Genomic DNA, 16,679 nt, shown 5'->3' with positions numbered 1-16,679 from the left:
AATGCATGCCAATCAGTGATGCCCATTGTGGGCACTGATTGGCATCCATTATGGGCACTGATTGGCATCCATTGTGCTGACTGGTATCCCTGGTGGTCTAGGGAGGATTACCTTTTCCCTGGTGGTCTGGTGGCGTCCCTGGTGGTCCTGTGTGGGCATCCTCGGGGGGCTGTTCTGATAATCGATCAGCACAGACCCCCCCTGTCAGAGGAGCAGCCGATCGGCTCTCCTCTACTCGCGTCTGACAGACGCGAGTGAGGAAAAGCCGATCACCGGCTCTTCCCATTTACACTGTGATCAGCCGTGATTGGACACGGCTGATCACGTGGTAAAGAGTCTCCGTCGGAGACTCTTTACCAAGATCGTAGTTGCCGGGTGTCAGACTGACACCCCGCAACAACGATTGCCGCGATGCGCGCCCCCGGGGGCGCGCAGCGGCTCATAATCCTGATCACGTCATATGACGTCCGATCAGGATTATGAAACCACTTTGCCACCGTCAATTGCCTATAGGGTGGGCGGCAAGTGGTTAACCTCTGTTCATAACCCTAATTACGCCTGTAATGATTTTTTTTGTAAACAAGTTAAGCCAAAATTATGTTCACTCTTGCTAACTAAAGTTTCATTTTTAATAGCGTGGCCTGTGGAATTATTGCCCGATCTGCTGGTCTTTTTGAGAATACAAAGAAAATGTGTTCGTGTGATGGAGTTACTATATGGGAAGAAAGAGACCATCCAGTTGCTGGACTAGGACGAAAAAAACAAGACACTCATGCTCATCTGTGAAAAACATCTGCCTTAAATTGGTAGCTTGCATTATATCATGCAAAATAAATGTATATCTACAAATTAATGGTTGTTATGTACAATTTTTCCATCACTTTTGAGGGATCTGTATGACATTTGCCTGCAACATGCTGGAAAATGCTGCGATTTTATACAGATTTTATAATTAAACTGTGTCCATGTGCAAAGTGCCAGCATCAGCTAATAAATGCCAAAGAAAATAAGCAGAGAGATGTTTAGCTGCTATACATTTCTGTTGCAAAGTTGCTAGTATAACCAGACTCTAAGGTTGGCCATACATGGAGCAAATGTTATCTTGTACCTAATGTATCACCCAAAATATGAGCCATGGGTGACCCCGTTGACTCCCTCTTAGCCCTTGTACACACAGTCGGAGATTTCCACAACCAAGTCCGTCGGATTTTGCCCGTCGGATTTTGTCCGTCGGATCTTGTCCGAAACTGTTGCATACACACGGTTGGACAAAGTTGGCGAAAAATCCGATCTTTCAGAATGTGATGACGTAATTTCGTTAAGATGGGACTACATTCAGGCTAGTAGCCAATAGCTTTGATGTAGGAATTTGATCTGAGCATGCGTGGCACTTGGTCCGATCAAAATTCTCTACACATGATCGGAGTATGTCCGATCGGCCCAGTTGGTCGGGAAATATTTCCAACATGTTGGAAAATTGGGTCCGATGGATATTCCGACGGAATCAGTCCGATGCATACCACACACAGTCGGATTATCCGACGACATGGTACGATAGGACACATTCCGACGGATTCTCCGACCGTGTGTACAAGGGCTTACTCAGCATCCATCAATGTGAAAATGGATGGACCTGGGCAAAAAAATTGTCGGTTGGATCCATTCAGAGGCAGCCATTGTTCAAGTATTCTGAAAGCTGCCAGTTTCAGCTGTCAAAAAGCAGTAGCCAGCAGGTGGGATTCCTCCATCCATGCTGCTTAGTGTGGCTGAATGAGAGAAATCTTAGTGTATGGCCAGCTTAACAACTTCAGCCTAAATTGCATGGTCGTGCAATGCTGTACCCAAACAAAATGGACATTCTTTTTTTTACCAACAAATAGAGCTTTCTTTTGGTGGTATTTTATCACCTCTGTGGTTTTTATTTTTTGCGCTATAAACAAAAAAAGTGTCAATTTTCAAAACTTTTGCTTTCTTTTCTTACATCAGGGGACACCGAGCCATAGTAATAACTATGTGGGTTATATCGGCGTATCAGGTGCTGGACACTGGCACGCCCCTTAAGGTGTGTACTTCTCCCATATAACCCCTCTCATTACTGGGAGTCCTCAGTTTTTTTGCCAGTGTCTAAGGTATTGGGCACGTGTAAGGGTGTGTTGTACTGAGCTCTACGGGCAGTAATCCTTGATGAGAGCCAGTCACCCTGACCGGATCCGTTCTGATGTCTCCGTAATGGACTAAATGAATGGTACCCGGGCCTCCTCATCCGAAGACACAAGGTTTTGCTTGCGAATACTTTGAGAGCTGGGCCCTGGGATCCAGTACATTTTGGTAGTAAGGCCAATAAAAGTTTACTGGCAGGGTGCTGTCGCAGGTCCAGGATTGTGGGTCAACCTGAGTGTTCCCCAGTTCCTGAAGGTTTCCTTTAAGGTCTCTGAGCCTACCGTGAAGGGCGAAGATTTGTTTTTCTCAGAAACTTCCATGTATTGTGTTGTCATGTCATATCTATGTGTCACCACTGGAGGCTGTATTGAGCACTCACCATTCTGACGCTGGAAACAGCAGAAGCTCCACTCTCCTCTCTTTCTAAGCCAGCTCAGACCCTCAAGTAACAGAAAAGGGGGTCTGATCACTTCCTAGGCCCCTAGATTAGCGGTTTTTATCTGATTTGATGCCAGCCAGCTGCCTTGTTGTTTTTGTAAAAAAAAAAAAGAGAGAATGTTTTTGGCAGGCTGCGGCTGCTCGCTGAAGTGGGGGATTTCCCCCCCCCGCCGTGATGCGAGATGCTCACGCGGGAGACGGCTTCTTTTTTTGAAAGAGGAGGGGGGGCTTATTCCGCGTGGGGGCGTGGCTAACGGCGTCAGATGCCGGCCACACGTGCAGGAAGCATTTTAAAGCCCTGTGAGAGAAGCTGCTGCCTGGCGCTGCAGGGACAGAGCAGAGTGGTTGCTGGTCAGGTTTGGTGACACAGGCATTTCCCTTTTGACAACATTTTACTGTATAGCTAGGATTAATAGCAGTTATTGTACTGTACTATAGCCTAGCAAGTGAAACATTCTTTTGCTGTACTGAATGTCATCTTCCCCTGAGAGGTATACGGCCAGTCAGATGATAAAAGATTGCTATGATGTCTCTCCATAGTAGGAGAGTAGCAGATTCCCATCCAGTCCTCTGGGCCCTTTTGTTGAGGTGCAGGAGGCTGGAGATCAGGTAGATCTTCCCAAATATTGGAAGATGCTTATCTTTCCTCTTCGGAGGATCCTAACAGGGAGGGAGTAGCCGCGCAAGTCAGGTGTTTGTCTACTCCCTTACTTAATCCTTTTGTTGCCTGCAGCACAGGCTCTCAAGGTATCTACCTCTATTAAGGTTCATTTGAACCTCCCCCACCTGGGGATGTTTATTTTCCTATTTATGCATAGCTATGCATTCTGAATGGGAACATTTCTATGAAGAAATGGGGGGTTCCAGCTATTAATGCAATCACCTCAGTGAGCAAAGTCTCGCATGTCCAGTGGCTAATGCACTGATGTTAAAGGATCCAGCAAATTTAAGGTTGGATTTTCCTTTTAAAGACAGGATGTCTTTTGCAGTTGTTGCTACAATTGGAGTAGCTCAGCCCATTAACCCTTTAAACGTCTGCTCCACTATTTTGGTGGAGCACATTTTGAGTCACGCAAATGCATTGGAAAATGTGGACTCCAAGGGCTTAAGGAACAGGTGTGAGATACCTGAAAATTCAGCAGGCCCAGCAAGGGGCTGGTGTATTTGACGCACTGTGACACACAGTTGCTATGAAGGACTTGATCGTTAAAAGCCTTATGGCTTATACTTGGACTAGTGCATTCTTGCAGAGGTCCGTGGCTGAAATATTGATCAGCCGAAGCACCATGTGTAAACCCTTAGCCAGTTTGTGCCCCTTCCTGGGGTACGGCTATTTAGAGTGGATAAGTACATCCAAAAGGGGTAAAGCTCTCTTTACCAGTAAAAGGAGGTTAAACATGTCTCCTTTAATCACGCAGCCTCTCCTATGCCTGGGGCATCTGCATTTAGGCAGTCTTGACAGTCTCATTCGTCAGGTTCAGGAGAAAGGTCCCAAGGGCAGCACCAGGATCTTGGGGGCTGAGAGCCCATAAAGCAAAATGCTAAGGCCTTCTCATGAAGGAGCACCCCCCACTCGTTTGGGTGAGGGGAAAGGTCCTGCGATTTTCAAGGTCTGGCAGTAACAATGTTAAGAGCAGAGGGATTTCTGCGATTTTTTTTTTTTTTCTCTAGGTTACATCTAGAGCTCCAAGAGCCCGGATGGCTTAGTCGGATTTCGATCGGAGGGTCTGTTTGGGTGCTGCCTGTGGGGTCCTTGGGGCTGCTGATGCGGCAGTCTTTATGCAAGAGTGTCTGTCTCCTCAGAGAATGCTCCTAAGGTTCCAGGAAAAAAAAGAGGTCTCTCTTTCTGGCCTCTGGATCAGCTGTTGGTGATATCAGAGTTTCCCTTAGTGGAACAGGGGTTTTGGCTCAAACCTTTTAGGGTTCCAGAGCCAAACAGAGAGGTAAGACCCATTCTAGATCTTGGAGATCTGAATCGGCACTTAAACATCAGATCCTTTCATAATTCGATCGGCTGTGCCCATCCTGCAAGGAGGGGAGTTGCATATCTCCATGTGCCAACGTTTCCCAAAAAAGGAAATTATCGGTAGCACAATAAAATTGTAATACTGATCCTAGCGCACAAAAAGAACTTACACTTTATCCACACAAACAGCTGCTGTTGCAAATCAAAAGTTAAATGTAGAAATATGCACAAATACAGTCTCAACTTAAGTTATTAACCGCACTCTAGAAGGTGTGAGCAGAGTTCCAGGTTGGATATTCCTCTGACAGGTGGATGATTGCCGTTTATGAGCAACGCGCAGCGAAACATTCACAACGCCTGAGATTAACCCCGTAGGGTTAAGTGTATAAGCAAAGACGGGTCACACGAAGCACAAGGTCTTCTTTACATGCATGGCGTGGTGTGCATTCTCTCTGAGGCTTTTCTATCAACCTCAGGACTTTTTGAGCACTGCACTATTTTTTTTTTTTTTTATGAACTTTGATCTTATTCTTTGGACTTTTTATGAATTTTTTTAATTTAATTGCACTTATGTTTAGTGTATATGTTTTTGACACACACTTATTTCTAGAGCACTGTTAATGCGGGAGTACTGTTTATAACTTAGGTTGATACTCTATTTGTGCATATTTTTCCCGCTTACCAGAAATTTCTGCGGTTTGTAATATAAAATAATTTTTTCAGTTGTGGCGCTGCCATTCGGCTTAGCCACAACACCACAAGTGTTCTGAAAGATTCTGGCACCTCCTTTAGCCAGGGTAAGGGCCCAAGGCATAACGGTCCTAGCTTATTAGAAGATCTACTTTTAATAGATCATTCAGGTTCAGGTCTAAAACCAGAGTCTGATCTCAGCTGTAGATATCTGAAATCTCTAGGTTGGATTCTCAGCCTAGGAAGATTCTCCTTTAACCCTCAAGGAGGTTACTTGGGGGCTGGTTATAGATACCATACAGAAGAAGGTTTTCTTACCCCAGACAAGAATCAGTTCCATTGTAGGACTAATTCAACTTGTCAGGATAAAGGAAAATTCCTTAATTCGGCTGCAGGGGATTTTTAAGGGGAATGGTGGCCTCCTTCAAGGCAGTCCCTTACGTTTTATTCAAGGACCGCTTCAAGACACCATCCTGTCGGTCTGGAATAAAGAAGATTCAGGCCTTGTTTTGTTTCCAATACACTTGGCTCCCAACAGAGGTCAGAGCCTAAATTGGTGGTTGTTATCCAGCAAGAGGGAAAATCATTATCCTGGAAGGTGTTAACAACAGATGCCAGCCTTCTAGGCTGGGGAGTAGCCCTGGAAGAAGATTCTGTCCAGGGGAGATGGTCCAGGTTAGAGGACCTTACCTATCGACTTTTTTGGAAGTTCCAGGCAGTACATCTGGCCCTAGAATCTTGGCGGTCAGACTATGGGACTGTCCTGACAGGATTCAGTCTGACAGGGCCACGGTGGTGGCTTACATCGAACACCAGGGGAGCCACGAGAAGTCGTGCAGCTCAAAAAAGGAGGTGAATAATGTTCTAGCTTTGGCAGAACACAACACTCCTTGCCTATCGGCAATTCTAATTTTTCAGGCGTACTACTTGAGACACCAACAATTATTTCCCGGAGAATGATCTCTTCACCCCATCTTCCTAGCAATATGTCAGATGGGGTACTCCAGACATGGACCTATTGGCCTTCAGATTCATTAATGGGGTTGACAACTTTAGGTTGAACAAGGGGTCCGCTAGCAGGCGGAACAGACGCATTAGTCTTCCCAGGGGGATCAGTTTTCACTGATCTATGCATTTCCCTCCAGTTCTGCTACATCCGTGCCTTCACCGCAGGATTAAGCAGGAACAAGGGGGGGGGGGGGATTCTGGCGGCCCCAGTGGGTCCCAGAAGATCTTAATTTATCGAGATCATAAAGATGGCAGTAGGAGTCCTTTGGATTTTTTTTGCCATTATAGCCAGACCTTCTTGCACAAGGTCCGGTATTTCATCCTACTTTACGGACAAAGAGCTTAACAGGTTTGACTGTTGAATCCCACTCTATAGAAGATTGTGGGTGATCTCCTTCGGTAGTGTCTACTTTGACTAAGGCCAGGAGGCCGGCTCCCAGAATCACTTACATTAGAATCTGGAAGACATAGGTTTCTTGGTATGGATCCAGGGGTTGGCACCCTAGGAAGTATGTCAATAGGCAGGATTCCTGCATATGCAATCTGAAATGAAGCTGGCCTTGACTTCTATCAAGAACCAGATCCAGGCCTTGTCGGTGTCTTTTCCTATGGCCTCTTGCTTCCCACCCGTAGCTTATTTAGGGGATAACACGGTTTATTCCCCCTATCAAGACACCTCTAAATCCTTGGGATTTAAAATTGGCCTTATTGGCTTTGCTAAATCAGCTGTTTGAACCTTACGAGAAATTTCCTTGGTTCTTTGACAAGCAAGATAATCTTTTCTGCTTGCCATTTCTTCTGCAAGAAGAGTATCGGAACTAACAACTTTGTCTTGTAAGAGCCATATTTCATCATGCATAAGGATGAGGTGGTTTTATGTCCTCATCCTGAATTCTTATCAAAAGTGGTAACAGGTTTTCATTTAAACCAAGATATTATTCTTCCTTCTTTCTCCCCTGAGCCTTAATCTGGGGAAGAGAAAGCACTACGTTCTCTTGATGTAGTAAGAGCGATCAGTCTATTTAAAGGCGACCTCTTAGGATCGCAAAAACACAGGTTTTTTTTATTCTGCCAGAGGGTCCAAGATGTGGACAGGCAGCTTCAAGAGCCACTATTTTCCAAATGGATTTACCAAGTGATTATTGAAGCTTCAGCTTAAAGAAGAAAATTCTTCCTTCTCATATTAGGAGCACACTCATCCAGGGCGATTAGTGCCTCTTGGACGGTACATCATCGGGCCTCTTTGAGGGAGGAGCATGGTGTGGGCATCACGCAGGTGCGACCCCTAAGCCCTAGGGAAACTCCCTCCCAGGATGTAGCAGTGAGCTAGCGAGATCCCCCCCTCCCCTCCTCACGTGCCCGGTAGTCTCTACGAGTAGGTGCCTGGCTGGACTGTGTGGGCTCTGTGCGCTGAGGAGGCTCTACCAACAGAGGGCCGGCAAGCAGCGCGTCTGGACGGAAGGTCCCGCCGGTGAATCATATAGTATCCTTCTGCAGTGCCCCTCTGTCTTTGGATGGTCAGACGGGCACTTGGACGGAGGAAAAGTGGAAGAGAAAAGTGAGACAACGGAGGAGGACCTGCGGCTTCCATAACCGCGTCAATTACAGGACACCAGTGCCCTGAATATCTGATACCTGAATAGCATCAGCGGACACCTCCTACGTCTATCTTGAGATCTCCCTCCCCTCCCCCCTTTGTTGCAGATAAGTGAAACTCTTGAAAAGCTCTGCAGCCTGGGAGAGTAAATCGGACATAAATGCAATGTTACATACTGGATATACTATGAGGATTACGGATTGGTAAGAAAGCATTTAAACATTGGATCATTTGAATTTGCACATGTGATATCCAGCATTATCTAGTGGCATATAGAAAGACCTTTAACTGTATGAAGAGTGGGAGCACTGTTAAGTATTTACGCATTTGTGTATGCACGTGTATTATCTAGCAATACCCAGTGGCCACAGAAGACTGTTAATGGTTAACTGTACGAAGTGTGGGAGCACCATTTAGTGGCCTGTGCAGATACTCAGAGACTGTTTGGTTTCCATGGAACAGATATTTGGGGGGTCAGAAGTGAAGAGATCTCAGGAAGGAGGAGAAACATCACGGGGGCGCTGCAGGAGCTGGCAAAAGGGAGAAGCGAGTAGTGAAAAAGAAAAAAAAGGGGAGGCCCATATATAAATGTCATTCTTTTTCTGCTCTATACAATCCCACACACTATATACACTGGTATTTTCATCTGTTCTGGCCCTCCCTGACCAAACCTCGATAAACTGTTGTGGTCTTTTTTTTTCTTTTCCCTCTTTTTCCCTTCCCAGGGAATCCCAACCGTAAGAACGTTTGTTACGGTGACCGGGGATTAACTCTGGTTGCAAGAAGCGGTGTCGGGCTTGTGGTGCTACGGGGATCAGCGATTGTGGTATCCATACAGTTATTATTGTACCCCCGGGCATTATTCGGAAAAGGGAGTATTTACATTGTACATATGTTGACTAAGCTCCCTCTCGTGTCCCCCGTGCCCCTCCCACAATAGGATTAACTCCCTTAAACCATTTTCCTAAGGTCCAGTAAAGAAAGGGAAGGTAATTCCCAAAATATGAGGGGGAAGTCGGTGAAGGGAGCAGGGGCAAACCCCCCAAAGTGACATTGAGCCTGGGCACAATAAAGAAATATATGACTTCGGAAGTTGCTAAAGACAGCCCAAGCAAGCAATTAGAGGCTAAAAGTAAAACTTTAGGAGGGGAAGATCTCTAGCAGGCTCACACACTCCACCACAAAACACAGAGTTGGAGGTTGCGGAGGGAGGCCCTGTATCAAGACCTGATACGCATCTACCAACTAAAGATGAGATGGCCCAGATGTTTGCCAGGTTAGAAGAGTCCATACACCACATGCTTAAGACTGGAGGAGGTAGAGTCAAACATGGAATCCTAGACAACGGCCATATCAGAGTTTAAAAATCAGATGAAGGAGATGCAGAAGGAGCAAATTTTTTTATGGTATAAATTAGAAGACCAAGAAAATCGTAGCGGGAGGAGCAACTTAAGAATAAGTTAAGAAAAGAGATCCCCCTTAATGGGACTTTGAAAGACCACCAACACCAAAACACAGCTAAAACATACTTTATATTCTATTAATAATTAACAAGGTGTTTAAAAAGAGACATGCAAACCTACAGTGTCTCTAATGTGCAGATACAGTCACACGAATTATAACAATAGACCAACATCTATACAGTTACAGTGAGTACTCTCCTAGGTATCCTAGGTGTGGGAGTCCTAGGAGAGTACTCACTGTAACTATATAGATGTTGGTCTATTGTTATTATTCGTGTGACTGTACTGCACATTAGAGACACTGTAGGTTTGCATGTCTCTTTTTAAACATCTTGTTAATTATTAATAAGATATAAAGTATGTTTTAGCTGTATTTTGGTGTTGGTGGTCTTTCAAAGTCCCATTAAGGGGGATCTCTTTTCTTAACTGTATACTAAGGATGGGACCACCTCACCGTAAGTATTTGACTAAGTGAAAGTCTTTTTCTATTATATAACTTAAGGCTAAGAGGTCTCCCAGAAATCGCAGGAGAAGATTTGAAACCGAAAATGGACAAAATATTTGGTCCGATGTTGGAATCAGTGGATTTAACAAAAATTAAATATGAGAGAGTTGGCATCAGAAATACCTAGAGATGTGATTGTTAGATTCCATAATTATAGTGATAAAGACCAGATCTGGGCTACTCTAAAAGCAACACCTACGAAATACGAGGAGTCACCGCTACAGATTTTCCCTGATTTAGCATTGCTCACACTCAGGAGGAATAAGTTGCTGAAACCCCTTTTAAGGGTATTAAGAGAAAACAACATACAGTACTATTGGAGTTTCCCAGCTTGCCTTATTGGCAAGAAAGAGGGGCATACGGCTACATTGAGATTCCCTGAGGATACAGAGTCCTTCTGCAGCAAGTTAGACATTGCGATAGTAGACATTCCTGGTTGGTGGGAAGTTAGAGAGAACTCATTAAGTAGTGTTGCTCGCCAACAATGGCATTTAATAGATAGAAGGAAGAAATCCCCCAAGAAGTAATACCAAAATGAGTCCAAGTTGAGGGGTGTGGCCGGCCTGAAAACTGGGGGAAAGAAGAAGAGTAAAAGGGCTAGAGGTGGGGGTAGGGGGGGAACGCCGCTGGGGGGGGGGGGGGTGGATAGGGCAGGGGTAGCAGTGGCCTGCTGTGGGCACCATAACTAGAACTCGACCTCGGGGGAGGGATCCTGCAAGGTCTTTGGTGACCATGGATCCTGGAGCCTTTGACAAGGCATTTCCCCCTTTTTTGGTGTGGGGGCTTAGGGAAGGGGTGGGAAATGGGGATGACTGGGGGTATAGGAATTGGGGGGGGGGGGGGGGGTGGGTGGGATGAGCTGGTCTCTCCTCTACTCAGGAAAAGGGGCAACTAAAGTTTGAGTTGGGGTGAGATATCACTTTTTTTAAATGGCTACGTTAAAGGTAGTATCATACAACGTTAGGGGGCTAAATACCCAAACTAAAAAAACAAACATTTTAAGAGAAATGAAACACCTAAACGCTGATATAGTACTTCTTCAAGAAACGCACATCGCGCAGGCCTTTAGTTTAAAGATCTGGTCGGGTGATTACCCGACCTGGTTTTATGGGGACGCCCCAACCAAATTGGCTAGGGGAGTCGCCATAGGCTTTGCAAGAGCGGTAAGGTTTAAACCCGAGGAAATCAGGGCTGATCCGGAGGGACGTTACCTATTCATAAATGGCAGAATAAACAATACCTACTATTCAATAGCTAATGTTTAGGGCCCCAACAGGAACCTGATTAGCTTTCTGATGGGGGTGGTGGACAAGTTTATGAATTTTAAAAAGGGCATGGTGTTGATGGCAGGAGACTTTAAATTTAGTATCTACCCCACGGTAGATAGCATGTCCCGGACACAGCGGATGGAGAAGGAACGGCGGAAATTATTAAAAAAGAAATGACATAAATATCAACTGATGGAGAACACAACACGCAAAGCTGCAGGATTACTCCTTCTGTTCCGCTGTGCATGGGACGTTCGAGGATTGATTTTTTCTTAGTTGAACATAGGTTGTTGAACGTAGTGAAGAGCTCAAAGATTGAGATTGTGGTCTTTTCAGATCATGCCCCAGTATCAATAACATTAAGGATAGAAGGGGGACGAAAGGCGGGCGAACAGGTGGAGATTGAATGAAGTACTACTGCAAGATACGGAGGTGGTGAAAAAGTTAAAAACAGAACTGGAATGTTTTTTCTCAATAAATAGTGGTAGTACGACATCTGAAGCCACGGTATGGGAGGCACACAAGCCCTATATTAGGGGGATCTTGATCTCAATTGAAACTGCGAAGAAAAAGGCTAACGCACAGATCAGAGACGGGCTATATAAAGAAATCCTTGCACTGGAGTAGAAATATAAAAACGGAGGAACTGATGTAGAGCAGGAACTAATAATCAAGAAAGAGAGCTTAAAAGAAGTTATTGAACAAGAAAATAGAGCAATATATTACCGGTTGAAGAAAGAGAGGTGCCAGTGGGGGGATATGTCGAGTAAATACCTCGCTAAAATGTTAAAGAAGAAAAATAATGCCAATTTCAGAGATAGCATCCAAAATAGGAAAGGGGGAAAGGCGTTTTCTACTCCTGAGATTGCCCAGACCTTTAAGGAATATTATGGAAACCTTTATTCATTAAATCAAAATGATCCCCTAGATACGGTGGAAAATAGATCAGAAAATATAAGGGCCTTTCTAGAAGGATGTGTGCTGAGGAAAATACACCCAGATAAAGTTGGTGCAATGGAGGAGCCGATAACAGAACCAGAATTACTTATAATGTTAAAAGACTCTGCTTCTGGGAAAAGTCCTGGCCCAGATGGGTTTATGGTAGCCTACTATAAAAAAAATGTAGCGACATCCTGGTACCAAAAATGGTATCCTATAGGAATGGGATAGGAGAGGACTGGGAGATCCGACTGGAAGCACTTGAGGCGGAGATTACGATTATCCCTAAGGAAGGGAAAGATCTCTCGCTGTGCTCTAGTTACCGGCCCATTTCTTTGTTGAGCGCTGACGTAAAATTATATGCAAAGATTTTGGCTGGTTGAATGAAACCCATATTGAATGGTCTGGTCCATACAGACCAAGTGGGATTTGTTCTGGGGAGGGAGAGCAGGGATAATGCTATTAGAACCCTTTTGGTTATGCATAAACTGACAGAGTGGATCCCCAGGGCTGCTACTGTCTATAGACTCCCAGAAAGCATTTGACAGAGTAGACTGGGGATTCATGTTAAACTCCCTGGAGGCATTTGGGATAGGTCCTAAGATGTTGAGCCGGATAAACGCTCTCTACAAACATCCCACGGCGAGGGGCAAAATAAACGGGTCACTGTCGCCGCCTTTTGAGATGTTCAATGGGACATGGCAGGGCTGTCCCCTATCCCCTTTATTATTTATTCTAACAATGGAACCCCTGCTGACGAGGATAAAATCAAACCCCGAAATGAAAGGTCTGCAGATGGATAATGAAGTCTATACAATAACTGCGTATGTGGATGATGTTCTGTTTTATGTTACAAATCCGGGGACGACCCTCCCGTGTTTATGGAACATCTTAAAATTGTATGGGGATGTATCAAACTTTAAGATGAATCCAGCAAAGTCGGAAATGTTGAATATAAACCTTGCCCCACAGGAAGTGCAAAGGCTCAAAAAAAATATTCCCTTCATTTGGAGGGACAAGGAAATTAAGTACCTAGGGGTAAAAATAACCAGCACACAAGATAAGCTTTATCAACAAAATTTTGTCCCGTTAACCACCTTCAGACCGGACCATTTTGCTGGTAAATGACCAGAGGTCTTTTTACAATTTGGCACTGCGCTGCTTTAACTGGTAATTGCGCGGTCATGCAATGTTGTACCCAAACAAAATTTGCGTCCTTTTCTTCCCACAAATAGAGCTTTCTTTTGATGGTATTTGATTGCCTCTGCGATTTAAATTTTTTGCGATATAAACGTAAAAAGACCGCAAATTTTGAAAAAAAATGATATTTTCTACTTTTTGTTATTAGAAAAATCCAATAAACTCAATTTTAGTCATACATTTAGGCCAAAATGTATTCAGCCACATGTCTTTGGTAAAAAAAAAGTCAATAATTGTATATTTATTGGTTTGCGCAAAAGTTGTCACATCTACAAACTAAGGTACGTTTTCTGGAATTTACGCAGCTTTTAGTTTACGACTGCCTATCTCATTTCTTGAGGTGCTAAAATGGCAGGGCAGTACAAAACCCCCCCAAATGACCCCATTTTGGAAAGTAGACACCCTAAGGAAATTGATAAGTGGCATGTTGGGCCCATTGAATATTTTATTTTTTTGCCTCAAGCGATTGAATAATGACAAAAAATATATTTTTTTTTTTTTTACACAAAGTTGTCACTAAATGATATATTGCTCACACATGCTATGGGCATATGTGAAATGACACCCCAAAATAAATTCTGCTGCTTCTCCTGAGTATGGGGATACCACATATGTGGGACTTTTTGGGAGCCTAGCCGCGTACGGGGCCCCGAAAACCAAGCACCGCCTTCAGGCTTTCTAAGGGCGTAAATTTTTCATTTCACTTCTCACTACCTATTACAGTTTTGAAGGCCATAAAATGCCAAGATGGCACAAAACCCCCACGAATGACCCCATTTTAGAAAGTAGACACCCCAAGCTATTTGCTGAGAGGCATTTTGAGTCCATGGAATATTTTATATTTTGCCACAAGTTGCGGGAAAATTACAAACTTTAATTTTTTTTTTTTTTTTTTTTCACAAAGTTGTCACTAAATGATATATTGCTCACACATGCTATGGGCATATGTGAAATGACACCCCAAAATAAATTCTGCTGCTTCTCCTGAGTACGGGGATACCACATATGTGGGACTTTTTGGGAGCCTAGCCATGTACGGGGCCCCGAAAACCAAGAACCGCCTTCAGGTTTTCTAAGGGCGTAAATATTTGACTTCACTCCTCACTACCTATTACAGTTTTGAAGGCCATAAAATGCCAAGATGGCACAAAACCCCCACAAATGACCCCATTTTAGAAAGTAGACACCCCAAGCTATTTGCTGAGAGGCATGTTGAGTCCATGGAATATTTTATATTTTGCCACAAGTTGCGGGAAAATTACAAACTTTTTTTTTTTTTTTCACAAAGTTGTCACTAAATGATATATTGCTCATGCATGCCATGGGCATATGTGAAATGACACCCCAAAATAAATTCTGCTGCTTCTCCTGAGTACGGGGATACCACATATGTGGGACTTTTTGGGAGCCTAGCCACGTACGGGGCCCCGAAAACCAAGCACCGCCTTCAGGCTTTCTAAGGGCGTTACAGTTTTGAAGGCCATAAAATGCCAAGATGGCACAAACCCCCCCCCAAATGACCCCATTTTGGAAAGTAGACACCCCTAAATTTAGGGGTACACTAGTGAGACTAGGTAATAAATGGCGGGTGCCCTGAAACTATAAAAAAAATAACTAACCAACCAGCGTCACCTGTAACAGTTATATGGTGATCACTGGTGAAAGGGTTAACTAGGGGGCAATCAGGGGGCTTTATGCGGTAGTATATGGGGGTCCCTGGCGCTATAAAAAGCTGCGGCGAACCTAAATACCTACCTGCCTAACTAGCTTTACCTGTGACACTAATACAGTGATCAGAAAAACGATTGCTTATTAGGCTGGGTTCACACTGGAGCGATGTGGGAACGCCACGAATGCGCGGCGGGTTCCCGCATCACATGCCTCCCGGCGGCAGTTCACACTGCCCTATGCGAACTGCTGGGAGTGTCAGTGAAATGTTAATGACACCCCCAGATCAGTTCGCATATCGCAGTGCGATCTGCAAACTCGGATCGCATGGTGTGAACACCCATGCGATCCGATTCTGCTGCGGACCAAAAAAAGGGTCCCGTGCGAGTTTGCGGCGGGTGCGACACGAATTCAGCCATACTATCTGTATGGCTGAACTCGAATCGCACAGAGATCGGATGTGATTTGCACTGCAGTGCGGTGCGAATCACATCTGTTCTCATAAACCGCTGCAATGTGAACCCAGCCTTAGTGACACTGGCGACGGGGGGTGATCACGGGGTTAAACCTTTATTGGGGGGGTTAGGGGGGTACCTTAGAACTAAAGGGGGCTAACCCTAACTGCCCTAACAGTTATTACAGTCACAAATGACACCTGAAACTATAAAAAAATAACTAACCAACCAGCGTCACCTGTAACAGTTATATGGTGATCACTGGTGAAAGGGTTAACTAGGGGGAAATCAGGGGGCTTTATGCGGTAGTATATGGGGGTCCCTGGCGCTATAAAAAGCTGCGGCGAACCTAAATACCTACCTGCCTAACTAGCGTCACCTGTGACACTAATACAGCGATCAGAAAAATGATCGCTTATTAGGCTGGGTTCACACTGGAGCGATGCGGGAACGCCATGAATCCGCAGCGGGTTCCCGCATCGCATGCCTCCCGGCGGCAGTTCACACTACCCTATGCGAACTGCTGGGAGTGTCAGTGAAATGTTAATGACACCCCCAGATCAGTTCGCATATTGCAGTGCGATCTGCAAACTCGGATCGCATGGTGTGAACACCCATGCGATCCGATTCTGCTGCGGGCCAAAAAAAGGGTCCCGTGCGAATTTGCGGCGGGTGCGACACGAATTCAGCCATACTGCAGTGCGGTGCGAATCACATTCGTTCTCATAAACCGCTGCAATGTGAACCCAGCCTTAGTGACACTGGCGAGGGGGGGTGATCACGGGGTTAAACCTTTATTGGGGGGGTTAGGGGGGCACATTAGAACTAAAGGGGGCTAACCCTAACTGCCCTAACGGTTATTACAGTCACAAATGACACCAATGCAAAAAAAAAAAAAAGCAATTGGTGTCACTGTGACTGGGGGGGCAGGGGTAATTGGGGGGTGATCGGGGGGTAAAGGGGGGGTGTGAGTGTGCCTGGCATGTTCTACTGTGTAGTGTAGTGCTTGTGCAACTCACCGATGCTCTCTCCTCGGTGCCGGAACGAAAAATACCGACACGGAGGAGAGAATACATCACTTCCTCTCCTGTGTTTACATTACAGGAGAGGAAGTGATGTCACGGGACATTTTCATTCGTCGGGAGCGATCGCGAGGGGGTGGCCATGAATGAATGGCCGTCCCCTCGTCCGGGATCGCTCCCGAACGAATACCGACCGCCGCAGGCACCGGGCAGGGGCCCGATCGGGCCCCCGACCGGCGGGCAGGCAAGGACGTACATGTAAGCCCTTATGCCTGCCCGTGCCATTCTGTCGACATACAT

General features: G+C 45.2%; 1 protein-coding gene and 1 long non-coding RNA gene across 4 annotated transcripts in view; one reads left to right on the top strand and one right to left on the bottom strand.

The window, feature by feature from the left end:
• Positions 1-853, top strand: part of CCS (copper chaperone for superoxide dismutase) — a 341,687-nt gene extending 340,834 nt beyond the window's left edge. For all 3 annotated transcript variants that reach the window (XM_077457073.1, XM_077457065.1, XM_077457058.1), the window contains one exon: positions 636-853. In XM_077457073.1, coding sequence (XP_077313199.1) covers positions 636-786 — 151 coding nt within the window. In that variant the 3' untranslated portion in view covers positions 787-853. The remainder of the gene's footprint in view (positions 1-635) is intronic.
• Positions 1-16,679, bottom strand: part of LOC143933925 (uncharacterized) — a 203,180-nt gene that overhangs the window by 139,183 nt on the left and 47,318 nt on the right. The window lies entirely within an intron of this gene.

This window comes from Lithobates pipiens, unplaced genomic scaffold, assembly GCF_037356315.1.
Source record: "Lithobates pipiens isolate NorthernLeopardFrog02 unplaced genomic scaffold, aLitPip1_a1.2 Scaffold_10, whole genome shotgun sequence".
Taxonomy (NCBI): Eukaryota; Metazoa; Chordata; class Amphibia; order Anura; family Ranidae; genus Lithobates; species Lithobates pipiens.
The sequence above is the reverse complement of the archived record's forward strand: the minus strand, read 5'-3'. Positions and strand labels throughout refer to the sequence as shown.